The 26,377-nt window shown below is 35.0% G+C and overlaps 1 protein-coding gene and 1 long non-coding RNA gene across 2 annotated transcripts; one reads left to right on the forward strand and one right to left on the reverse strand.

The window, feature by feature from the left end:
- Positions 1 to 26,144, reverse strand: LOC106169330 (MAM and LDL-receptor class A domain-containing protein 2-like). The gene is made up of 40 exons (XM_013549134.2): positions 25,741 to 26,144; positions 24,085 to 24,231; positions 22,534 to 22,784; positions 22,239 to 22,323; positions 17,088 to 17,276; positions 16,677 to 16,930; positions 16,264 to 16,345; positions 15,458 to 15,634; positions 14,911 to 15,167; positions 14,412 to 14,490; positions 13,638 to 13,847; positions 13,266 to 13,519; positions 12,930 to 12,996; positions 12,491 to 12,679; positions 12,031 to 12,284; positions 11,804 to 11,870; positions 11,269 to 11,433; positions 10,681 to 10,925; positions 10,353 to 10,434; positions 9,784 to 9,963; positions 9,033 to 9,301; positions 8,742 to 8,835; positions 8,473 to 8,586; positions 7,816 to 8,007; positions 7,238 to 7,509; positions 6,897 to 6,981; positions 6,422 to 6,538; positions 6,070 to 6,246; positions 5,319 to 5,581; positions 5,099 to 5,183; positions 4,691 to 4,804; positions 4,230 to 4,415; positions 3,760 to 4,034; positions 3,526 to 3,610; positions 3,056 to 3,169; positions 2,565 to 2,792; positions 2,072 to 2,340; positions 1,779 to 1,854; positions 1,350 to 1,469; positions 1 to 1,139 (listed from the first exon to the last, which is right to left on the reverse strand). Exons 1-40 carry the CDS (start codon positions 25,826 to 25,828, stop codon positions 538 to 540), a joined length of 7,059 nt encoding a protein of 2,352 aa, XP_013404588.2. The 5' UTR covers positions 25,829 to 26,144; the 3' UTR covers positions 1 to 537.
- Positions 3,196 to 12,703, forward strand: LOC147764788 (uncharacterized). The gene is made up of 6 exons (XR_015332084.1): positions 3,196 to 3,623; positions 3,832 to 4,439; positions 4,713 to 7,501; positions 7,801 to 8,023; positions 12,110 to 12,223; positions 12,562 to 12,703. It is a non-coding gene; the product is annotated as an uncharacterized LOC147764788 (long non-coding RNA).
- Positions 26,145 to 26,377: the final 233 nt, after the last annotated feature.

Raw genomic sequence — 26,377 nt, forward strand, 5'->3', positions numbered from 1 at the left:
TGTTTTTGAACAGTGTAATGCAAATAGTGAGCAAATTTGAATTTTGACCTTTACCTTCACATATAATATTTGACAATTTCACCTTGTATATTTCAAGCAACAGAACATCTGTAAGAAGATAATGTAACTTGATGATGAAAGTGTATTTTTACTATGTCAAAATTTGAAGGCAAGACGAAAAATGTAACTTGTTATTAATTGATGTAATGGGTGACTAAATTACAATTAAATTATCTAAATTGAAGACAAAATGAGTGATAAGTTTCAAAAGAAGGTAAATATAAATAGTATAATACTATAAATTAAAAGTTATTAAATGTAAGGCCAGTTTTTCAATGTAAGTAACTGTTGGGCATAAATCCAACAATCTTTTTCTCTTCTAAAAAGATATGGCACAATCTTTAACTGGTTGATAATCTCATAATGTGAAAATGGCACTTGTTAGCTTTCATTTCTGTAGGCTTTTAATATTACTTGTGCAATAACTTGCTTAAGGAACTATGCCAGCAAAATGTCTTTTTTCCCTACTAGTTCTGGTCACCATTTATATAATGCATCTTCCCTTTTTTCTTCCTCATCAAAATAGGGATTTTCGAAAAGCGCAGGACCACTAGAATGACGCCTAGTTTCCATAGCTTCCTGTAACACAGTTTCATCATCTCCTATAAAGGAGAAGTAACCTTTATTATTCTTTTTAATATAAAGCACACCACCTATTGCAGCCAGGAAGAGTCCTCCTGCCACACCTAATGTGGCTCCTACTATAGCACCAACATTAGAGGGCTGGGGAGGATGTTTTGATGCAGCCTGTGTCCCATTGGTTCCTTCTTTATCTGGCAATGTTGTGTTTGGTTTCTGTGATGAAATACTTGCTGCTGTTGTTATCACTGATGTATTGAGTCCTGTGGACGACACTTTTTTTGTTGATGATGATGATGATAACGAGAAGGTTTGAGGTTTAGAGGATGGCTTAGTAGTGGAGTCCGTGGTTGGTGCTGTCGAAGATGCTGTTGACTGGCTCGTTGTTGAGGATGATATAGTTGATGTTTTGGTAGTCATAACTGTTGACTGGCTTGGTGTTGAGGATGATATAGTTGATGTTTTGGTAGTCATAACTCTGATGGTTGTGCTTTTGAACTCTAAATAAGGCAAACGTGAATGTATAAGGATGGGCATACATCTGAAACTATGAAATTGAGCAAAAACAAATTGTCTTTTCTCAAGAATGCCTGGTTGTGAAAAATATTAAATAAACTTGACTATGATTGTATGAGTACCAAATTCAACACTTCACTTATGGTCACAAGTGTTTCCACAAAAACGTTTTTTCTTCATTATATTGGACTTGCCTTGCATACATCTTGCTCCATAATATGGAAATTTGCACTGGCAGAAAAATTGATTTTTGCTCTCAGTACATATTCCTCGGCTGGGTCCCCCACAAGAATCAGCCTTGCAATATTGAGGTTCTGCAAAAAAGATGCATATTTCAGTAAATTACAACTTGAATTCTTACAATGAAATTGAAAAATAAGTAGTATATCAATCCAAGCATAAAATTTCATTTCAATGGTTCACTGTTTTGCTTTGACCAACAGATTGTAAGGAACTGAAAAGCTACTTTTCACACTAACATCTTGTTTCAGAGCTGATGGAAGCAGAATACCAAAATGACAGAATCTGAATCAAAGGTAGCAGAATACCAAAATGATAAAATTTGAACAAAAGGTAGAATCCAAAAATAAAAGCTATTTTAACAGAAACAAAAAAATACTCACCAGTACACGTGCCAGTTTTCATCAACAAGTCATCGAGTGCCACCTGATCTCCTCCTGTGACACCCTCCACAACAATCTGGAAAAAACATGACAATGAAAATTTCATAAAAAATTCAGCTCAATGGCACTTTCAAATTCTGTACTAATATGGGCCCAAACAATGGTTTTATATTTAATAAAGTGAAAATTTTATTCAACTGTAAATAAATCAGCATAATACTCTTTTGCCTTAACAGCTTTGGAATGACTTAGAATTACAAAGTATAAACAGCAGAACGATGTTTTTGTCCTACCTGAAACTGATTAGAGTCTCTACTCTTGATGTTCACCTCATTGTAATCCCACTGGTCAGGCTCCCCTTCTGAGAAGGACACTGACCACTCTGGATACATTGGAATAGGTCCCCCAGAAGGCTTCACATATATATTCAGCTCACTGAGCCCTATACTCTGCATATTCAAATAGAAAGTCAAGCAGAGAGACCCTTGAAAGGCAACAACTGGAGAGAGCAACCTGGCACTGTCACCTGCAGCTCTAGATGTGTTGATGTAGATGTATTTCCCTATTAAATAAGTTATATAAATATAATAACACTGTTGGAAGTTATTAACATGCCGTTTGTTTTTTATGAAAAGCAACCACGAGTGTGGATAACAATAAACCAAGTTAAGAATAAGAACAATTAATATATTTAAACAAGAAGAAAAATAAGAGAGCCTTAAAAACAAATGCAACCAAAGATATGCACAAAAAGCATTCAAGAAATATATATTTTTTTACTAATACCTGATCCAGAAGTGTGATCCTTGTTAGGTACCTCATCTTTGTCACCTGATGACATTGACCAATCAAAATTATCAGCTTTGTCTTGTGTGAAGTCACACCAAGTGTTGTCAAAGTTACAGTACAGCATGGCACCACCTGGAACACTAGATGTGATTTGAGGTACTAGGGGGCTCGTTACAGTACTACTAGCCCTGGCTGTTGTCACAATTGTAGTTGTATCAGGAATTACTGAAAGACAAGATGTGGTACATGCAAAGGTGCTATGGAGTGTAAAAATAAAACCAAATGTGACCAAACCACAAATTTTCCTTCTGCTGTGGAGAGTTTTCTCTTGTATCTGTACTGACACATGCTTTTCTTGCATAAAACCCATTACAACCTATGCATCTGTACATCAATGAAAAGTGATCAATTAATTAAATGTCTGATGTCTCTTTCTAAAACATTTTCAAATGAAAAATATTTCTGTTTTAAAGAAAGATCTTTTTTACTTCTTCCGCAGTTGATTCCAATATATCCCAGTGTGCATTCGCAAACGTATAACTCTGTACTTTCTATACAGGTGGCACCATTGAGGCAGGGGTTGCTGTCACAGGGACTTGGAACTGACAAAATAAAATGTTAGGTATTTTATGAAGAGTTTAATCTTGACGAGCTTGTTTACACAATACTTTAATTACTGAGTGGTGGTAAAGTGACTGTAACTAAACCAGTAAGTAATGAGATTTTGATTCTGTGACCCGACCTGATGCAATCACAAGCCTGACTACAATTAGCTTAGAGGTGGTCTAAACACACAAGGTGAATATATTCAGGTAAATACCATCATGGCTAAATCAGCAAGGAGTCCAAAAATAGATTTAGAAGATTGGTTTTTTAATCATTCACAGTTTCCGGAAATAGGTGACACTGATTGCAATTGGCTATCTCTTCAATTATGCATGATCTATATTTTCTTTACCAGTGCAGTTGCCTTTCCTTAACACAATATCATCAACAGCCAGAGCACCTGCATCATTTACCCCTCGAATACCTTCAAACATGATCTAGAAAAAAGTGGTGAGTAGAATCTTCAAAATTAATTTTCTGACAAGCACAGTACGTATCAATTATTACCTAAATGATACAATTGATGTAATTGGATAATTGTAAAATCACCTATTAAATAAATACAGTTGTGGATGACATGACCAACCTGAAAATCCCCCAAATTTTTGTTTATTGGTATTTCCTGGTACACCCACTGTTCTCTGCCCTCGTCCACCAGGGTCCACACAGGATCTGTGGGGACAGGAGCACCAGCGCTGACCACGTAAAAATTCAAAATATCCAAGACAGTCCCAGGCAAATAATACCAAAAACTAAGACAATGGGAAGGAGAAGATGCAGGGATAGTAGCCAAAGGAGATATCAGTTTTGCTCTGTCTCCTGCACTATTTGCTTGTGACATATTAACATAGATATATGAACCTGGAACAAACAAAATTATAATAAATAATGTTTATCTTCATCATTTTTAGATCATAACCTTTTATTAATTCTTTAGCTTATATGAAAATAGTATTAGTCATATATCTTTTATTCAAAATCATACACAAAAAATTATCTATAGTGCAGTTATATTTATATAAAATGAACATAAGTACACATCAATATAAAAAGTACCATTGCCAGAATGATCTAATCTTGGATTCATGTTTGAATTTCCAGGTATAGACAATGACCAGTCAAACTCGTCTTGTCCTTGCTGGAATTGTTTGTATCCACAGTAGCCTTGGTCAAAATCACATGTCACGTCATCTATGATGGTGGCTGGTGTGGTAGATGGGGTCGTCCCTGGAGAGGTCGGAGCTGGTAAATACATAAAATTATCTGGTAATTATCTTAATCGTAAAATATTCTTCGGATACAAACCATTATTTATTTATTTATTTATCTATTTATTAATTTATTTAGTTTTGAGTGGGGGTGTTTAATCAAAGTTTAGATGATTGAATCTCAATCTTTACAAAAAAACCTGTGGTTTGCTTTTCATACAACAAAATCCACAACAACAAAAAAATAATAATAATTATAATAATAATAAAACAAGGGTAACCACATCCTGAAACCTTTACATAACTTACTGTTTTCGCATCTTGTTCCCAGGTATCCAGATAGACAGATGCACATGAAAGAATCCCGGGTCTCCACACATGTCCCCCCATTCTGACATGTTTCAGGCTTACAGGACTGAGAACCTGGGGAAATATTACACTATTGAAAAAGTACAGCATATTGTCAAAAAAGGGTCCACAGTTTTAAAAGCTAAATAAAAAAAAAGAAAAGAAAAAAAAGGCTGATTGTATACAAATACTTGAAAATCAACACTAATTGTAAATATGCTCTTTCATTGGAATTCTAGATATTTCTTATTAAGTAGCTAATTTTCTTCAGTTTAAGACTGAAAATAATGAAAGCAAACATATTTTTCTGCCCAAAAAATGTAATATCTTTTTATGTATTTGATACATTCTAAAAACAAAATCACATACTTTGACACTGTCCTTCCTGTAGTCCTATATCATCAATGGCTACAGTTCCAATACCATTCAAACCACGAACTCCTTCAACCACAACCTAGGGATGAAGACATATTGTATACACGTAGGTGCAACTGCCAATCAAAAATGTCCATATTTTGTGTACATCAATTGAAAGGGTTTATATGAAATTATAGAAAATATGTCTATTTTAAAAAGAAGTAAATTTTACCTCAAAAGCTCCGTTCATATCCAACAAAACTTCTTCATACCACCAATCTGAACTTTCTTCACTGGAAAATGAAGTCCACACAGGGTTACGAGGCATCTCCTCTCCTGCTGGTCTCATATAGACATTTAATGTGTCAGAGACAGCACCAGACAGATAAAACCAGAAGGTAAAGCAATGAACACCACCAGATGAAATCTCTGGTGACATCAGAAAAGCTCTGTCGTCCGTCTTCCTTGAAGATGAGTTTATGAAGAGGTATGAACCTGGAACAAGTAACAACCATTTCAGTGTAAAGAAGTGCAGTTAAATATAATAATATAGCTTATCAATCCTGTCTTCAAGGTAATAAATGTCAAGCAAGAGATCTGTGGAGAACTGACAGCGAGTATTTGCTACATGTACACAGCACCATCTTTTCACCACTTATAATCTCAACTTGTCAGAGTGGAATGGTTATAGAGTGTTTCCAGGGGGCAACTGGAATGCAGGGTCATTCCAAAAAAAATAAATAAATAAAAATAAATAAATAAAACAAACGATTATCATGTGAGCATTTGTCATAAATGAATTTGTGAAAAATCACAGACCTATACTTATATTTTGGAAAAACTTTCTACAATCTAACAGAAACTATGGAATATTTGATAAATGTTGCTATACAGTAATGGGTTGCTGAGCAACAGCAGCAAGTACATCTATATCAATAATTCAATAACTACACATGATAAAATATTCAAGAAAAAGTACCAACCATTTCCAGTGGTATGATCACTATATGGTTTTACAACTTTTTGTCCAGGGGTTGAAAAAGACCAATCAAATTCATCCTCTCCACTTTGGTGGTATGCACAGAGAGAGCCACTGTCAAAAGTACAGTTCAGACTTGGTGGTACAGTGGTGGTGGGTGGTAAGGTAGAGGTGGTGGCAACTAAAACAAGAACTAATTAATTGTCTAAAAATATCATTCATATGTGGAAACAAAACTTTGATTTTTTAAATAAGCAAGATTATGAAAAAAAATCATAGCTCTGAAAAGCTGATTCTCAAAATCAATAAGAAAATAATCAATATAGTTTTGTATGTACATGTTAATAATTACTGACCAATTTCACAAGTTTTTCCTGTAAATTTTGGCTGCATGCATTCACATAGGAATCCCTCAGCACTGGCAATACATGTTCCACCATTTTTACAGGGCTGACTGCCACATGGAGATGGTTCTGAAAATCAAATGTATCAAAAAAGTCTTAAAATATTGGAATTTCTTAAAGTAATGATATTAAGGAGTACAAAATAACAGAATGTTTCAGTAAAAATAATACATAAAATGTGTGTGGCCATTAGCAGACTTAAACTTCTTTAGGATCATTTGTATAGATTCAAATAAGAAACAGCAAAGGTTAGAAACAACACTACAGATCAATATATACATTGTTAGCATTGTCACGTTGTTTCTGGCCTGTACTGTATAATGTTTCTATAACAAAAAAAAAAAAAAAAAAAAAAAAACATTATTCTAAATCTTTTTAAATACTACTGACTTGTGCTAATGAAATAAAATGAATAAAGGTAAAATACTTGAGCAATCTCCTAGCAGTATTTCAACATCATCTATAGCCACCATCCCTTTCTTCTCAGCTGCCTTCACACCTTCTATGACAACCTTCAAACATAAATTACATCAATCTGTCTGCCTCTTTTGGGGTTTACTATTGAACTTATATAACAGTTGAGCAGTGGTTCATATTTTCAGGCAAATTATTATAAAAGTACGTTTAACCTTTTCCCACCACCTCAGTATCTCCAATACTGAAATAGTAAAAAACTCCATAAAAATTCCATTTTGAGTAAACTTATTCAACTATGAAAATTATACTTAAATCACCATGCAGTTTCTTAATAGGTCATTCATAGAATACCTGGAATGCTCCATTCATATCTATATAGACTTCATTCCTTTCCCAATCAAGATCAGTGCCTTCAAAGACAGAGAATACAGTATACACAGGGTTCACTGGAACATCTTCCTGGTAAGGCTTGATATATATATTAATGCTGTCTAGAGTGGCTTTATCTAGGAGATGCCAGAATATGAAGCAGTGAGAGCCTGGGGAGTTCACCAGAGGTGACAGCAGACGGGCACGAGCATCGCTCATCTTGACAGCAGTGACGTTGATGAATAGGTAGTCATCTGAAGTTTAAAGAGAATGACATTTTATTAAAGAGTAGGTTTAAAAGGTGATAAATTTGTGTTCTTGAAAATACACCATTTTCATGTCCATGTAAGAATTTTGGAGTGGTTCATCTTTCAAGTTCCATGTATTATTAGTATTTATGTGTATTATTTTGTAAAATGATTATCAGAAAAACAACTGCTTTAAACAGGGTATTGTAAATCAAAATGTATCCAAAATCTGTTACTATCCATCCAAATTTTTCATCCATTCATACAACAAACAAATTGTTGCATTGTTTTTATCAGCAAGGGCACTGTTACCATGTGCACTATCTTGGCCAGCAGACTTGTTGACTGTACTGTAAAAAGACCAGTCGAATTCATCTTCTTGACTCTGTGTGTATCCACAAAGAGAGTTGTGTGTAAAGCTGCAACTGAACTCTCCTGGAGTATGGACAGTACTGGACACTGTGGTGGATGGTGGCCATGTGGGGCATTTTCCTGGGACCAGACCTTGTTTATATATAGGGTTTATATTTATCAAATTTATTATTTAACACATAGAAAATAATATTGACATACACTATGCATGATGTCATAATAGTCTAATATGCAACCTGGCAGAAAGAAACAGTGTCTAGAAATGACATGCAACATTGTGATTAACAGTGAACCATTTAAAAAGGTGAAATGGCCGAGTGGTCATTACCCTGCTGCTGTGAACTGCAATCAACCATTAAAAGAGTATCTGTATCAAATCTGTTAGCAATTAAATAAAAACATTTTCATCAGTCAAATCTTCTACCATCTGCAGAAAATATTTTTACTATGATATAACGCATACATGTATACATTCCTTTTTCATGAATGGTTAGCTAAGACAAAACTTTGATATTCTTTAAATGAAGTGCTCACATGTGCGCACATCTGCGTGCACAGGTGCACTTATATGCATGTGTACTATGCATATGTACTTACAATCACCACAATTGATGCCTGTATAATACACTGTGCATTCACAAAGAGCTTTTCCTACGGATTCTATACATGTTCCACCATTCTGACATGGCTGGCTGTCACAATATCTAGGAACTGCAATGAACATTTAGAATTCAATAGATCAAAACGCTCTGCAGCTACTACTTAGTATAAAGTATTACTGCACATACTTAAATTTACAATGAGTGCTTAATACACTGTCCTAACAGAAATATATTTTAATTTATGCTATAAGCTAAGTTTTTAACCTGAGCAATTCCCTGGTTGTATTGAAAAATCATCCAATGCCATTATGACAGCTCCATTGTCAATGTTGGCAGTAACCTCTCCCATAAATGCCACCTGGAAAAAGCAATTTTCTTTAATTTAAGGTAATGTTAGTTCAAATTTTTGAAAAGAAATTCATACTAAGCTATGTACAATCTCATGATCCCATTCTAGATCACATTGGAGAATATTCTGATTAAAAACCTGCATGTATGTAAGTTGAGAAACCTAAAATGTTGAATCAAAAATAAATATGAAAAAAGTTGTTTCACCTGGAACCCATTTCTGTTCACCACATGAATCTCCTGTTTTTGCCACTGAGGTTTATCATCCAAAAAAGAAGACATCCACACTCTGTTAGTGAGTCTCACTTCATCAGCCGCAGTCACAAATACAATCAAAGGATTAGTATTTGGGGTTAAGAAGTACCAGAAACTGAAGCAATAGGCCTGCTGAGGGACATTCAATATCAATGGAGACAGAAGAAATGCACCACGCAGATCATGTTCAGCCCAGGAATTATTCAGGAATACAAAATTTCCTAGAAACACAAAATATTGAATGATTAATATAAAGTAAAGGTAAAAGTTTGGTTTATAGCCTGTCTTTAATAAATGAGATCAGCCAGTTTTACAATATTATGACTGGTCCTTATTAAGGGATCTCACCTTGCTGGGAAGGTTACAAGACTTGACCAATGACTTCATTCTCTTTATGCTACACGCTTACGCTTAGTGAGGAGACAGGAAGTATATTTCTAAAATGGTCTTTGGTATGACTTTACCAGTAAACCCATAAAGCCAGTACATACAATATACAACGATCTGAAATCATATTCCAGCACTGTAAGGTCATAGCATCAATTAACCTATAGGTTAAAATAACTAGTAAAAAACAAAAAAAAAACATTCAGGCTGTAAGGTACTGGTACTGTTAGGAAAGATGGAAGCAGCCGACAGGGTTTATGTTAGAGATTAGAAGGGTTATGAGGGGTACACTGTATGTAGTTCTATAAAAACATACCTGAGCCACTGGTATGATCTTTCACAGTAACTCCCTGTGACACAGCCTCTGACACAATCTCCCAGTCTAGGTCATCATCCTGGCCGTTAATTCCTTGAGTATACTGACACAAACCACTGTCAAATGTACAGTTCAGTTGTAAAGGTTTAGGAGTGGTTGGGCTCAGGGTGGAGGGAGCACCTGAGATTATGCATATATGATATTATTGAAAATATATACAATCATTTAGAAAAGGAAGAATGATATGGTGACAGTGTAATCAAATAATACTGTTATCTTAAATATGATTTTAAAATGTGTTATTCCTTTAATGTAATGTTTGAAGAAAATATATTATTGGCATACACAATATGTTTAAATATTAAATTATAATAACAAAATATACTCATATTGATATTACTGTATTTGGGATCTTTCCATCAAAACACTATTTTAACATTTTTTCTTTTGAGAGTTAAACTATTGAATTATCCTCTTATTTGTTAGATAGTATTCAGAATCATCTTGATCAAAAGAATCAATGAAATCCAACCCAGGTTTTATTTAAATCGTGAAAAACATTATCTCACATTCTCCTTGAGAGATAGAAATGTCATCCATAGCAAGGATGCCAGGTTGGCTGTTTTCAGGAACAAAGGTCTCGAAGATAAACTAGAAAGAAATGTGAGACTTTATATCAACCATGTTAAATAAAAATGTATGGATGAAACAAGGTTAGTTTTCCCCATATCATAAAAAACATACGTAGGCAAAAATATCAGGTGTGAAACCTCACAAAAGTTTCTGAGGCCAGCAAATTAATTCTCTTGCATCTGATGTACACCAAATTTTAAAAAAACATAATTTTTTTTCTGTTTAGTTGGCAAAGCTAATTAAATACTGATAATTGCATTTTACCTGAAAAACACTGCTCTTTGGCTTGAAAGAAACTGAAAATCTTTGCCAATCCCCACCCCTGGCCTGCAGTGGTGATAACAACTCCTCTTTCTCATTCTCTTTGACTATCAAATTAAGCACTGCCAGTTCTCCCTGTAGAAATATATCCAAACACATTGATGTACCAGTCACTTGAATCATGGGGGTGACCAGGCTGTATTTTGTTTTCTCCTTGGCTTTACTGGGGTCAAAATAAACAGATTGACCTGAAAAGTAACAGTGAGAATAACGTATGGTTTTGTGTTAAAATGACCAGTAAAATCACAAAATTTATTTCTGTTTGTGGTTCTTGACACGATAACTTACTGGGTTAGGGTTAGGGTTAGGGTTAGGGACCTATAGATGTGATGTTCTCATAGTCCTGAATAAAATATGTATAATATTACAAAATCATACATAAACCATATGGCATACATAATATTCACATGAAGGACAGCATGAAGGGCAGCATTTCATAAAAATTGAAATATCAACATGATTAATGACATTCCAAATTGCTAATCCAAAATTAGACACATTAACACATATTCAAATGTTCATTATCCCCACCTTCTCCAGTGGTATGGTCACCAGTTGGGCTCACCCTCCCTCTCTGCCAGACATCAGAGCTACTCTCTCCAGAATCCTGCTGTAGCCCACACCAATCAGTGTCAAAGTCACAAACAAAGTTAACCTGAGGTATTCCAGGTGTGGGAGAAGTTGTTCCATTGGAAGCTAGAGTTTTAACCAGTAGGAGCATCATTTTATAGTTACTGTTGCAACAATGTTTCTTACATGGCATTGAAGATAAACAAGGAAACACTGTCCTCACAAAATTAATATGTTAAAATGTTTTTGAATTTTAAAATTAAAAAAAATTTATATGTAACTTTAAAGGTCAAATCACATGAAACACTTATTGATGCCATGTGAATGAATTTTCATACCAAGCATTCAAGTCCAATAAACAAATGCAAATACTGTAGGACTTTCACTTAGAAACAGATATGATTAAATAAATCATCAAGATAATGTTGAGTCAATTTGTACTGGATTACTGTTACATCATAGTAATATAAAATAAAACACCCAGCAGAAAACATACCTGTCAGTGTCACATCATCCAAAATAACAAGTCCCTGGTATGGATTTTCAGTCACTTGGAAAATAATCTGAAAATATATAATGAAAGCTATTTTCAGTCATTTACATTGAATCTCTCTCTCTCTCTCTCTCTCTCTCTCCCCCCCCCTCCAATATTATTAATTCTTTAATAACATCCAATGAGCACATCATCTAAATACATACAATAGTTACTGTATATTTACATACTGTGTATACATCATTTTCTGTAGGACTATAATCCACAACTCCTTTCTGCCACTGCTCATCCACATTCTTCGCCTTCCAGACTGAATGTTCATCACTGACACCTTCCTTCACCAGAACTGAGAACTCAGCTGACTGTTTATTCTGGATCAACCTGTAGTAGAATTCCAGATGAACTGTTCCCACTGTCTTCATAGTAGGTGACAGCAGCCGTGCTTGTTCTTTAGTTATAGCTTCCCCAAAGTACATAAAATCGCCTGCATAGAAAAGCATGTTTGTGGATATTAATTCATATATGAATCTTACTTTTGTGAGTAAAATCACAATTATTTATGTTATAATAAAAAAATTTATTTTAATTATTTCTTAATCTTAATATGTATTTCCCACTGAAGTGCTCATCTTCAAATATCCAAGAGTATCTTTACATTATGTTAAATAAAATACTGTGAAAAATAAACACCATTCCCAGATGTGTGGTCCTGCAATGGTTGAGGCAAGTAGACCAGAGTCAGGTTTCCTGCTCTTTTCCAGAAGAGCCTAGGTGTTTTAGTGGATGGGTCCTGAGTAAAGCCACATACACCTTTATCAAATGTACAGCTCAATGTGCTGGGGTGGAGAGGAACTATTGCTGTTGGAGACTGAACAGAACCTAAAAAAGAAAATAGTTGGGAGGACATATTCGTATTTAACCTGATTAATTTGAGTTTTTTCATAGTAGGTTAAATAGTATTGCAACTGTTTTTTGTGCAGATTTGATAAAATGGAAAGTTACTTTTTAAAGGTATTAAAATACTTAAGACGTTGCATTTAATTATTCTTCACAGAGTTTATGAAAATGTGATATTATATCAAATGTTTAATTGCTTCATATTTCAATTTTGTTTATAAATGATATTTACCTATCAACTTTATATTAGCCAATAAAACAAAACCTCTTGGGTCATTGTGACTGACTTCAAATATAATCTGAAAAAAAGAATAAAAACCTGTCTGTCAACCACTTTAATGAAAATTATGTTAAAAATGAAATAATTTTGCCAATTACACATTTCTGAGTTTTGTATTTTGCGAATTACCCATGTTTTTTTCACCTGTATTAAAGGAGGTACAGAGAACAGTATTTATAAAAAGCTTAAAATAAGCTCATGATGTTTCAGTTGAATCCATTGATGAGTGTCCACCTACAAGTCTGTCTTTGCTCTGTGCTTTGAATAATAACTGTTACTATAACATACTATAAAATCTTCATTTGGTGTGAACTTCACAGCCCCTTTCCTCAAAGTATCTGAAGCGTAGTGAATCTTCCATTTAGCATGTGCAACACCAAGACCCTCCTTGACAAGTACAGAGAACTCTGTGGAGATGTTGGCCTCCTGCTGTAAGATTCTGTAGCTAAATTCCAACTCGAAGGTCCCTCCAGCCTTGAATGAAGGAGATCCAATTCTTGCTACCTCCTTGCCCGTGCTTTCGTTGAAGTAGATGAAATTACCTTTAAATGGAATTAAATTGCAAATTCAAAAAAAAACTCTTTGAAAAATTGCACATCATCAATTTAATAAAAAAATCCTTAATTCTAGAGCAGAAGGAAGAATGGAAAACAAATTTACCACGCAGCACCTCCTGTTTAGGACTAGATGATCCTGGTGTGAAGTACTGTACAGAGAGCCCAGAACCTCTCCTCCAGTACAGACTGGACTCCTTGACTGACGGGTCCTCAGTCAAACCACACATATCTTTGGTGAAGTCACAACTGAAGACTGGGTACATAGGACTAGGAGTTGGAGTGGAGGCCTGGCTGGGTGTGGTAAGGGCTGGACCTGGCATGTGAAACAGATCAAGTCTTTATTCAAGCCTACAATTCCTATGACTAGTTTTTCTGATCCTCTGTTTCAGAAACTGACATGTGCCCAAGGGACTTATTATCAACAATTTGAGACCATTGTACTGACATATATATAAAATAAATCAGACATTTTTGTGAAGTTCCACGAAAATGTAATTTACAAATAACAAAGAATGGAGTCCCTGGTAACTTTGTTAATATCATTTGTCTGTGACTGACACAGATGTAGTACTGTGATATATATTTCATTAGAACACGTCTCACATACTATCAGGTTAAACTACCATGTAGAAAGGTACTGAATCATCACATTAAAATATAAAATTTAGGACTTCAAACGATAAACACAATGCAGTTAAGTAGCGGTTCTAAAACTTGAAATAAAATAAAATAAACACAAGGTTCTATCAATATTCTGACTCAATTGTTTAGTCTCCACAAAGAGAATATGAATTTAAAATAAGATATACAATGCTGCTATGAATTAAATGAAAAAGGTTAAAAACAAACTACTGTAGAAATCACCATTAAAACTCACAATTTCCTTCTGTTGTTAAGACATCATCTATAGCAATGAACCCTTCTCCAAGCGGTCCACGCAGGGTTTCAAATGTGAACTGATAAAAAGAAAAAAAGATTGAATATGCACACATTGACAAGTTCTCTAAACACAAATAATCTTTAAAGAACTGCGCATTGTATTAAGCACATACTAGTCTCAAATTGCTGAACCTTTCCAGACTAAATTATTACTAGTCTTGTCTTTTGATCTATCAACCAATAAACCTGTAGGCCACAAACACACAGCACAAAAATTTATTTCCAAAATATAAAGAAACACTTTTAAATCAAAAAACTTCTACAGCTAAACCTTTCTTGCCTCTGATGCATGACACTTTAAGCTTTTGCACTAAGTAATACTAGTAATACTAGCAGGATAGAAAATGGAAAGTGATCAATTCATTCTTCATCTTGGCTCAGAATTCAGTTGAGGACATTTGTTGATAGGCATGTAGCGTACAAATGTTAAGTGGTACCTGAAAGTCAGTTCTAGATTTCATTTGGACGTATTGCAGCCTCCATGCTCCAGTCTTCTCCATGTTGCTGTCATGTTCCCAGCGCTTGTCTCCCTCACCATCAGGTCCATTTTGCAGCACCACCAGACTCTGTGCTGAAGTGCCATAGATACTATAATAAAACTGAAGGCAGATGTGGTTGGCTTTCAGAACTGGGGACACTACAGCGCCCTCTCCTGGCATGGTCACTTTGCCAGCATCAGCAATGAGGAAGAAACCTGAAAACAGAGAAGGGTGGGACTAAATCTACTGTCGCTGCTTAATGCCATATAAATATTTATGCTGCCAAATACAAAATATATTTTACATGGCCATCAGAAAATTTTTAAAATTTTTTTTCAATTTTTGTCTTTTCATAAAATATCATGCTTTGAGGAGACAAGTAATGTATCTAAAAATAAATATATACTGATTGTTTTTAAAAGTTACAAAAAGCTCAAATAAGTGTGAATTAGTAACAATTATCATATGTTATATACATATACTTCACATTCTATAAACCTCCTACCTTTCCCTGATGTGTGATCAACAATGGCCCCTTCCCCTCCTAAGGCATGACTCTCTGTCCTGGACCAATGGATTGAAAGTGATGGCCTATTCAGTGAGGTGAACCCACACATATCAGAGTCAAATGTACAGTTCAGAGTCAGCAAAGCTGGGGAAGTTGGTTTTGTTGGATCTGGACCTAAAACATAGTAAATATATATGATTGCAGGCAGTTTCAAACTACACTGTATGTGCAATTGTGTTAATATGCACAGTGTCCATGATATCTGATACTGTATCAGAGTAACAGACAAGAATGGAGGAGAGCCAAATGTGGGAAAAGGTCCAACCCAGTTCGTTCAGGACTGGAGACCTGAAAAACTGAATATCATAATGATGATAAGGATGATGATCGTATTCACAGTATGATACAAGTGTGCTGAAATTTCCAAATGGGTAAATTAAATACTTATTTCTTAATAATTTGAAGTTTTACATTTTCAGAAAAGGCATCTTTACTAGAAATAAAAGCAGTGTGCTGAAGTTTCCAAGTGGGTAGATAAGTACTAATATCTACATGATTCAAAGTTAAATTCTTTTCGAAAATTCTTTCTCTTCTTGTTAAAATTAAAAGGTCAGTTGATGGGGGGGAGGATGGGGGAAGGGAGAAAGATAGAAAGAGATTCCCTTGGGGTGATATGACTGTACAATCTAGCACTATGAAAACTTACTGCTCATGTGCAAACATTTGATACCTGTGCTGCGAGGAATAGATACCCTGTATATAAATGTAAAGAATCTAATTTTTTTCAATCCTTTAAAACTCACATTTTACTGGTGAAAACACCACATCATCTAAAGCTATGTCTCCCTGATCCCCACCACTTCCTCGTTCTGCTTCAAATACCATCTGTAAGTTAAATACAATTAAGTTACATTTGTGTTAATGTTGCCAGTTATACCATGCAGCTGTCTCAAACTAAAAGTACCTATTACATGTATTCACAGATGACTGCATGACTGGTCTGCAACTTCATCACTTTATATGTATCTATGTTCCTCTTTTTATCTTAAAAACCTTCTTAAGTATAAAGATGTTACATTAAAACTTAAATATTGGGTCTTGGATTTAAACAAGATCCCAGAGAAAGTCTATGAATGACAACAAGGAAAAGCAAGACTATTCTTATTATGCACTATAACCTTCACAGGGTCTATTCCTTTGTTACTATATAAAGTACCTGGTATGGAGTGCTTGACTCAATATTCACTTTAGCTTGATACCAGTTAGCTCCCTGATCACCCTGTCTAGAGAAAACAGGTGCCCCTGGGTCACCCCCTTTCTGGATATAGACATTCAGTGCCCCAATGTGTCTTCCTCTCATGTGGTACCAAACAGAGAGGCAGGTGCCAGAAGTGGGTGCAAGGTATGGAGTAGACATGTAGATTTTTTCTCCCACCGGCATTTTACTGGATTCCAAATACATGAAGTAACCTACAATCAAAAGAGTTTTTTTTAAAACCATATCAAATGATCGTTCATTGACTTCTCTACTACACAAGCTAAAAGGCTATATTTTTACTTAGCTAATTTTAGACAATATCAGTCTAAATAAAAGTTTTGCAACAGGTTAAATGTTGAAAAGAATTACCAGATCCAGTGGTATGGTCTCCTCTTGGTCCTGTCCACCAAGTGTCAGTTGATCCTTTTTTCCTAACCCATGTGAAGCCATGGTCAGATATGTCCAAGTTATAGTTGCAATAGTTCTGGTCAAAATGGCAGTCTGCAGTGGCAGGAAGTGGTGCAGAAGTACTTGGGGTTGTACGTGGAGTTGTCTCTGCTAAAAATATAAACAGACACTGAATAATCATTTCTGTTTTATGCCATTTTTTTAGTAAGAAATTGCAATCTGCTGGCCAGGGATTGCTTGATTTCAAGCACAAAATCCAAATTTATTGAATGTTAGCAGATGGTTATGCTAATGCAGTTCTTTGCAAGCACACTCCACGCCCACTTATACAAAGTGCTGAATTTGCCTCAGAAAAAATGTCTTAATTTCCTTAAGTACTTAACCCCATAAACATTAAGCTAAGACACATCTGACTTCCTATCAGGCCCTTCATGTACTATGGGTCAGTAGTGAACATAAGTTGTCTTTCATGAACTCTCTTTGATCATGTCCAATGTGCCTGTCAAAGGGGTTGTTCAGAATGAGTTAGTGCACACATACTCCATGTGGAATCTGGCTGAATGCAATCATACCAGACTAACACAGCTCCTTCTGGCCTTATAGTAGGCTTGTTAAGAGGTCAAACGCTGCATTTTATAGTACAAATGTCTAACTTGGCATAAATGTTCCTTGGGCCAAAAGAAAATTTTTTATCCAAAGAGACGCCCTCTATCGATACATTAATTAGCATTAATTATGCAAATTAGGTGCCAAAATATATAATATTTCATATTTCCATTAATTTTTGGCCTAGAAACATTTATAGATTATCAAACCTGACTAAATTAGGGACAAGGAACCCATTTTTGATCATTTGGAAGCAATTGGTGGCCATTTTGTGCCTCAAATCCAAGATGGCCGCCACCCGCCATTTTGAAAGTGGACATAATTTTGCTATTTTATGTTGAATTTTGAAGCGTTTGGTCTATATATATTTGATATAAATATCGATTCCTACTATTTTGGGTGTGAAAAAGTCATTTTTGATATTGTTTTGGTGATAGTAGGTGATTTGAATGGACAAAGAGGGTGTTTTAAGTGCTTACCACATATGTGTGAACACTGCAAAACCATGGATGTTGATAACCCGTATTCAAATATATCTCAATGCAATTTTTTGTTATATACCATTGCTATTGGACTATATTATGAGCTAAAAAAAACCCACACTTTTACCATTGTGGAGGCCATTGGTGGCCGTTTTATCCCTCAAATCCAAGATGGCCGCCAAAACCATTTTGAACATGAGCATAATTCGCTATTTTGAAACTACATGTACTACATCTTTGTAAATGAGTAATACGTCGTTTTATATTATTTTCTGGTGCAGAATACATTATTTGTTTCTTAAAATTTGTGCCTCAAATCCAAGATGGCCCTCATACACTATTTTCAAATTGAACATTATTCACCATTTTGAAACTATCACACCTTCATAAGCGTGCCATACGTCATTTTTGATTATTTCCTGGAGCAGAATGCATTTTCGGTTTCATAAAATGTAAATAGAAACTTTTATAAGCCTCCAAATAAATATAGGATTCAGTTGCTACATGGACCTGCAGTTTATATGTACATTGTACAATGAGTAATCCAATTAGTACAAAAATGCTTTTGCCGATCTATAAAACAAGTGTCAGCAAACAGAATGGCTGAATTAAAGCAAAAGAATACATCTTTGACCGCATGAGGAAAATTGTTAGCCATTATTTTGATCAAAACCAAGTGATGGTTGCTTGCCGCTATTTTAATAATTTGGTGTTATTTATAATCTTTGAACTGTGGGACCCTCATTCGCTTGTATTAGGTAAAATGGCACTATTCTTGGGGCTCAAAAGTAATTTTCCAGTGCTAATTTGGTGACAGAAGATAATAAAAAGGTAATATAAGGTTGTAAAATAAATTCCAAGATGAGTTTTGTTGAGTCTGTTACAAAAATGTGGAACCCAAACCACATGCTCAAATATATCATCTAGATTTATCTTAAGTGACCATCCACTAAAAGATACTGAATACTCAAAGGAAAGCAATAAATATATATACATAGTGGTATTATATTATTAATCTTTTACTGGTCAATGTGAACCAAAAAGCCACATGCACATTTATGTCCCAGTCACTGGGGCTTGCATTCGCACGTTAAATATAGCCCAGAAGATTTGAAGGGTGAAAAATGTGTCGTCTTATAATACTATGGAACTTGGTTGTGTTGATGCGTAAATGTCCGTGAAAGACAAGTAAATGGACTTTGCTTTGAAATAGCTCTAGATCTTGTCTGCAAAATCATCCAGCAGCACAGCAAAAATAAACATGCATGATCAGCTCTGGTAGGCCAATAAGACAACAGCTAGTAAGAATTGAGGTTTTGTCAGTGTCCTATGAGAAACAGCCAAACAATATATTAGAATCCAGTTTCCAGAGAAACATTAATGCATGAGAACATGTCGCATCAGAGGAAAGTGGTATCTTTACACAAAAGAACGAATCTGCAAAACCAACTAGAAAGCAGCAGCTGCGCAGGAAGGTAAGAGGGATAAAGCAAAGAAGTCGAGGAAGCAGCCTCTTTTCCTAGTTGACAGTGCCAGTGATCATTCCTAGCATGATTTGGCCAGACAAGTCATCTCACTACCAATAGAAATCCATAAGGCGACTACATAGTTCTCATTGTTTCCAATGGACAAACAAGCACAAAACATCTACAGTATATGACAACTACAGGAATATTCATCTTGGAATCGTCTTAAAAGACCTTATGCCTTTTTTATTATCCTCTGTCACCAGAGTTACACCAGAAATTAATTATGTACTTCCAAAATAGTAATAATTGATGTATTACGATCATATGTAAGTCCAACAGCTCAAAAAAGGTAAATTATGCCATAATCTTAAAATAGAGACAGGCTCTTGGATATGAACAACAGAATAGCTAAAAGTAGTCACCATAAAGTTGAATCCACTGTGCTGGTCTCTTGCACTTAATCTATGTCTGGCAAAACCATTTTAAAATTGTTATATAACATATTTTTGCACAAATTTGACTTCAAGACGTATACAAGCGAAGGTGAAGACGTAAGCCTGTATTGGTGTTGGAGCCTTTTAATATTTTCTTTTTGTATTATATCTCAGAAGAGATAAGACACATGACTTCTACAACCCAAATGATAAGAAACGATGTATAACATGCTAGTGTAAGAGCAATAGCTTCAAATTGATGAGTTATGCCTTATCCGTATTTCAAAATTGTGACTGGCGGCCATTTTGGATTTGAGGATCAAAATGGCTTCCAATTGTCTCCAAAGCACCAAGTATGTGTTCTTTACCTTTAATTAAGCCATTTTGGTCTCTTACACTTGTTTCAAGCTCTTTATGATTTTATAAAACATTTTGTACTAACTAGACTACATGGCACATGTAAGTCTATTTGACGACTTAAGCCTACATGCATATTCGTTTTGGAGAATAAAATAGTTTGTACTCACATTTTATGAAACAGATAATGTATTCTGCACCAGAAAATAATATAAAACGACGTATTACTCATTTACAAAGATGTAATACATATAGTTTCAAAATAGCGAATTATGCTCAAGATCAAAATGGTTTTTGGCGGCCATCTTGGATTTGAGGGATAAAACGGCCACCAATAGCCTCCATAATGATAAAAAATTGTTTTTTTTTGCTCATTATATAGTCCAGTAGCGATGGTATATAACAAAAAATCGCATTGAGATGTATTTGAATACGGGTTATCAATATCCATGGTTTTGCAGCGTTCACACATATCTTGGTAGGCACTTAAAACACCCTCTTTGTCCCTTCAAGTCACCTACTATCACCAAAACAATATCAAAAAGACTTTTTCACCCCCAAAATAGTAGGAATCGATATATATATCAAGTATATATAGACCAAACGCTTCAAAATTCAACATAAAATAGCAAAATTATGTCCACTTTCAAAATGGCGGGTGGCGGCCATCTTGGATTTGAGGCACATAATGGCCACCAATTGCTTCCAAATGATCAAAAATGGGTTCCTTGTCCCTAATTTAGTCAGGTTTGATAATCTATACATGTTTCTAGGCCAAAAATTAATGGAAATATGAAATATTATATATTTTGGCACATAATTTGCATAATTTATGCTAATTAATGTATCGATAGAGGGCGTCTCTTTGGATAAAAAATTTTCTTTTGGCCCAAGGAACATTTATGCCAAGTTAGACATTTGTACTACAAAATGCAGCGTTTGGCCATTTTTTGGTTCTTAACAAGCCTACTATTAAGCAGAATAGAGTTAAAGTGATAAAGTGGCAAAAACTGATTTTTCCTAGGGTAAACTATGATTTTCCTATATTGAAGAATGGTTAGTGAATCCATTCCTACATTCAAAGTTAGTTCAAGTTTTTCCCTAAATTTTTTTTTTTTTTTTTTTTTTTGTAATAATCTCTTAAAAGTTTATTAAAGGGGTATAGCCATCTATGAAGTTCCACGTGGTCTTATGGCAAACACAAATTCCAGAATAACTGCAATAACCACTGTTCTGGTGGTGAAATGAATTTATGATATTTCAATGAGTTGTTTACTATGTATTTATCATGAAATATGACTTTCATACAAAGAATTGTAATCCATGATGGTTATACGAGTACATTGGAAACAAGGTGAGTCGTAATAATTAGGCCGCATTCACATCGAGTTGAGCCATGGCTCTACATGGCGTCGTCCCTGCGGGGGTAGAGTCATTAAATCTCGGCTCCATTGGGATGACACATGCGGAGGTGTGTGAGAGGTGGACAGACTATTAAAAGATTAGGCGGTTTTCCTTTCAAGTACGTCCGCCATATTTAGGTCGTGGCTTTGTAGAGCCATGGCTCAACTCGATGTGAATGCGGCCTTAGTCTGTTAACCTGATTGCATTCAGTGAGAGTCCCATGAAATTAGTGTGTACTAGCTTGTGTGCTCATTCTCAAAGATGGGATGTCTTATGAAATTGGCTTATACAAAATCTTACTTTTTGAGTGGTATATTTGGGAAAGAAATAATGTAATGTTCAGTGAATTATAATTCTTACAGACAAATTCATCTAATAGAGCAGTGTCATCAATTGCAGTGTCCCCTTCTCTAAGCCCATTCAAAGTATTTCCCTCAATGGATAACTGCAAGATACAAAACAAGTTTTTCAGTCAAATGTTCTGTTAAATCTTGGGTTGACTTATCATTAAGACACATCAGAATTTAAAAATTGACAGCAACGTAAGGTTTTGACAAAAATATGCTGGAAATGAAAATCCAACATCAAATAAATTGAATCTATGAATGATTTTGAAAGGGAGTATTTAAACAGAGAGTTTTCCTTGATAGCTCACCCTGTATGAACCCTCAGGTAGACCTTGTTTCATTTGTATCCAACTATCCCCTGTATTATTTGTGTAGTGCCATAACGCTCGTCTGGTGTCGTTCAAATACTGAATGTATAATGTCACATTTCCTTTACCATTCTTGTGTATCCAAACTGAAAAGGTTTTATTCCCTGTCACTGTCATTGGTTGCGATAGAAGCCTAGCAACATCCTGTGGATATAACCCATCCCTGCTATCAATGTACATATAATATCCATCTGAAGAAAATAAAAAGATTTCTGTTAGAGATTATCTTTGAGTTTTAAGTGAGAGAAAACTGAAGACCTGAGAATACAGTAATTATGAAACCAATTTATATCTATTGAGTGACCAAGCAACGCTGATTTTAGTGGTTATTATCATTTTAATGCAGATAACTTTCAACATTTTGATATCTTTGCCATCCATCTAGTGCCAATATCAAAACCAAAAAAGATATTGAGCACTGGAATCAATGTAGGATAATTTTGATAAAAAATTGCACATATCCTAATCTCTGGAGCCACAGTATAACATGTAATTTAGTAAGTAAATGGAAAATCGACTTGAATAAATGACAAAAAGCAAGATATCATTGTTATCAGATGTATACTTGTTACTATAATTTTCAGAGCAACTTCCTTTAAAAAAGTGGTGCAGGCTCTTTTTACACCAGGATTAATTTAAATCACAAATGATCCCACTTTCATCAGAGAAATAAATGGCTAAGCATAATATAATAATAACAATATATTTGTTAAAAGTCTTAAATCCGTTTTAAAGTGTTTAGTGTACTTTACACAAATACAAGTACACAAAAATACACTTATCAAGATACATTTTAAAAATCAAAAATTATTTTCAAAGATTGTGATTTAAAAAAAAATAGCAATATTCTCAAATAAAATCAATCAATAAAATTTCCTAGAAAGATGTGTTTGTACATGTGATGTACAATAATGGAAGGAGTCCTTATCATTGGCTGACCCCCTCCAATCTCCACTCCAGCTTGCTTTCCTGAATTAAATTTGTTACTACAAGTAAACATGACACATAGAGCAATTCAGATAAACAACCTAAGTGACACCTACACCTTACTACCAAGCAAAATCCTGGGTCTGCAATTCTCGTCTAATGTTTTTGTCTGGTTGTGACATAAGACAATTTTAGGGTATCAGTCTCATAGTGAACACTGCCTGAAGTAAAGCAGAATAGCCCCCCCCCCCCCCCCCCCGCCCTTTTTTTCTGCGCGTCCAGGTTATGTATGCAGTGTACAACATAATTCCACACCACCAATGAACTTATACTAAGACAGCATAAGTTACATTTGAAATATGTAAACCAGCAATTTTCAGAAACATTTTTTATGTCTGCATGCTATCTTGAAAAAAATTGCAGCATCTTGGACCGAATAAAACATTTTACTTGTCCAAGATGCAACGTATTATTTATGAAACTTGTACTTGTGTAATTAGTCATTTTTACATATGCACAGATGACACTAATGTTCAGATTTATATTTTCTTAATAAGAACCTACATTTAGTTTTCTTGGTATGATCAGTAGGTGGGCCTGAGATCATGGTAGGTGTGTCTCCCTTGTTTCTGCTCCAATCAAAATTGTCAGAAGTATCCTGGATCCAATTGCAAGTGCCACTTTCAAAATCACAATTAATTGGGTTTTGCACTGAAAATAAAGTAACAAGATTATAGATCTTTACAGCTTGTTTGAAATATGTAAATAACACCTAACCCTGCAATTGAGAAAACCACCACTTAAACAACTGATATATACATGTAGTGGTGGCTGGACTTCAATAAGAAATCTAGAAAACCTGATAAGAGGGAAAATTAAATACCACTTCATTTTCAAGTGAAGTCACGATTCTGCACTTCATTTTTGCCAATTTGTTACCTAAACTGTTAAAGTTTTTTTGTGCATAAATAACATAAAGCAGTGTTAAATAATCCTACAGTGTTTATCACCATCAAAGATGCCTTGCCAACTTATAATTATACTGAGTTCCCATCCTTAGATCAATCTAACAGGATCGATCCATCTCCAAGGAGTTTTCTTGCTAAATTGCTTTCAGCTCAAGTGGCTTAGATGTCTGGCACGCCTACTGAAGCTGCTAAATGATAATAAATTACTCCCTAGCCGCTTCAATAGGAATGTCAGACATCTACTGGTAACCCGCTTAAGTTGATTGCAATGTAGCAATAATTGCTTAAGTTGATTGCAATCTAGAGATAGATTGATGCACAGTTAGTATGATAGGGTATGGGAATGGTCCCTTAAACACAAAATCCAAGTCATTACCACTTTCATAGTAGTCTTCTGTGGCCCAGAGATAGACATGATGACAATTTGAACCATTGTTTACAAAGAAGCTTAGTGTTATCTCATCAAAGACAAACACATATTTGTACTCCACAATTCATAACAGCAATCCCCATTTATCTGATATTAACATCAAAATCAAAACAAAAAATAGAACAACTTTCTCCCACTAAAGTTGTATTTTTGCAGCATATTGCATTCCACTTGTTCAGTTTAAGTGTAAGTAAACAATGCCATATCAAATGTCAGACAGCAGATACAACTCCCCACATCTAATCTTACATTAGTGTTACCTGCAAGGGGTGTCACACTGTATCTGTGCTAAAGGCATTAGGAACTTTCCATATAATTGTCAAACCTAGCAGTAAAACATCATGTCACATCTTTACTATGTAAACTCCACTCCCATCCCCTGGCAAAGTTCACTATCTACCCCTCCCCCCCCCTCCCCCCCCCCCCAAAAAAAAAATACTTTGTCTGCTTTGTCTGCGAAAAGTTTTCCTTTGTAAGCTACAAGTCGTTAAATTATCTGTGAACTAACTACTCTTAGAAACATTTCTCCCATTTTATAATGGGTTAATAACAAACAGTTAGTTGAAGTGAGTATTTATGATTTTGATGAAAAAAAATTACAGGTAGCAAAAATTTCCTGGGGTCTTTAAGAATCATCTACTGGGGATAGCACCTGCAGACCAATCTCACTTCATGTCAAAATGTATTTTTCAGCAGGAGTATGGAGTTCAGGGTTTTGAAAAATTCAACAAACAGTCTATGTAGAAGATTTATAGCCACAAAATATTCATGTACTGTCCCTTTAATTATTTTTGATATCATGTTAAAGATAATAGTACTAACCTTGACATGCCCCACTGCTAAACCATAACATGAACACAGCTAGTAGCATGAAGCTCTGCCTCCACCGTATACTACACCAACACTCCATTGTAGAAGACAGAACACATATATATCTGCAGAAAGCACGGTCTGAACAGATAAATTACTTCACCTGTTATCCAACAAATTGTGACTCCTTTTCAACATGTATCAGTAATTTAAACTGTGACTGAAGAAACTCCTTACTGATCCCGTGCCATCTCTTCTGTAAAGTCAACATAGTTGATACAGTGTCATCCTATATTTGCTCATCACAGCATGATAACACACCTCTCCAACATACACTTTGAGCTTCTACACTGGGGTTACTAATTAACTTACTATATCACATATTAGGTGGTTAATATGAGATATCGTCATAGGTCATTTTCAATAAGCAGTGTGTGTGTGTGTGTGTGTGTGTGTGTGTGTGTGTGTGTGTGTGTAGATAGATAAATAGATATAGATATTAAAAAATTTATACTGGCCTAACATGCAATTACCCTACAGTAGTTGGGGGGGGGGGGGGGGGGGTACTCTCTTTCAGAAGTTTGCTTCCAACTGTTTTGCCAGATTTCTACAAGGTAATGTACCATTCAAAATAAATCCAGCTAGCTGG

The sequence above is a fragment of the Lingula anatina genome, chromosome 1, assembly GCF_051362555.1.
Source record: "Lingula anatina isolate TDL-2025a chromosome 1, LinAna3.0, whole genome shotgun sequence".
Lineage (NCBI taxonomy): Eukaryota > Metazoa > Brachiopoda > Lingulata > Lingulida > Lingulidae > Lingula > Lingula anatina.

Coding starts and splice junctions, on each gene's coding strand:
- LOC106169330 (XM_013549134.2), bottom strand. CDS start 25,828: ATGGAGTGTTGGTGTAGTATACGGTGGAGGCAGAGCTTCATGCTACTA. Junction 15,168..15,457: donor TGATCACACATCAGGGAAAG/GTAGGAGGTTTA, acceptor CTCTGTTTTCAG/GTTTCTTCCTCATTGCTGAT. Junction 3,170..3,525: donor AAGGAAAGGCAACTGCACTG/GTAAAGAAAATA, acceptor TTATTTTGTCAG/TTCCAAGTCCCTGTGACAGC.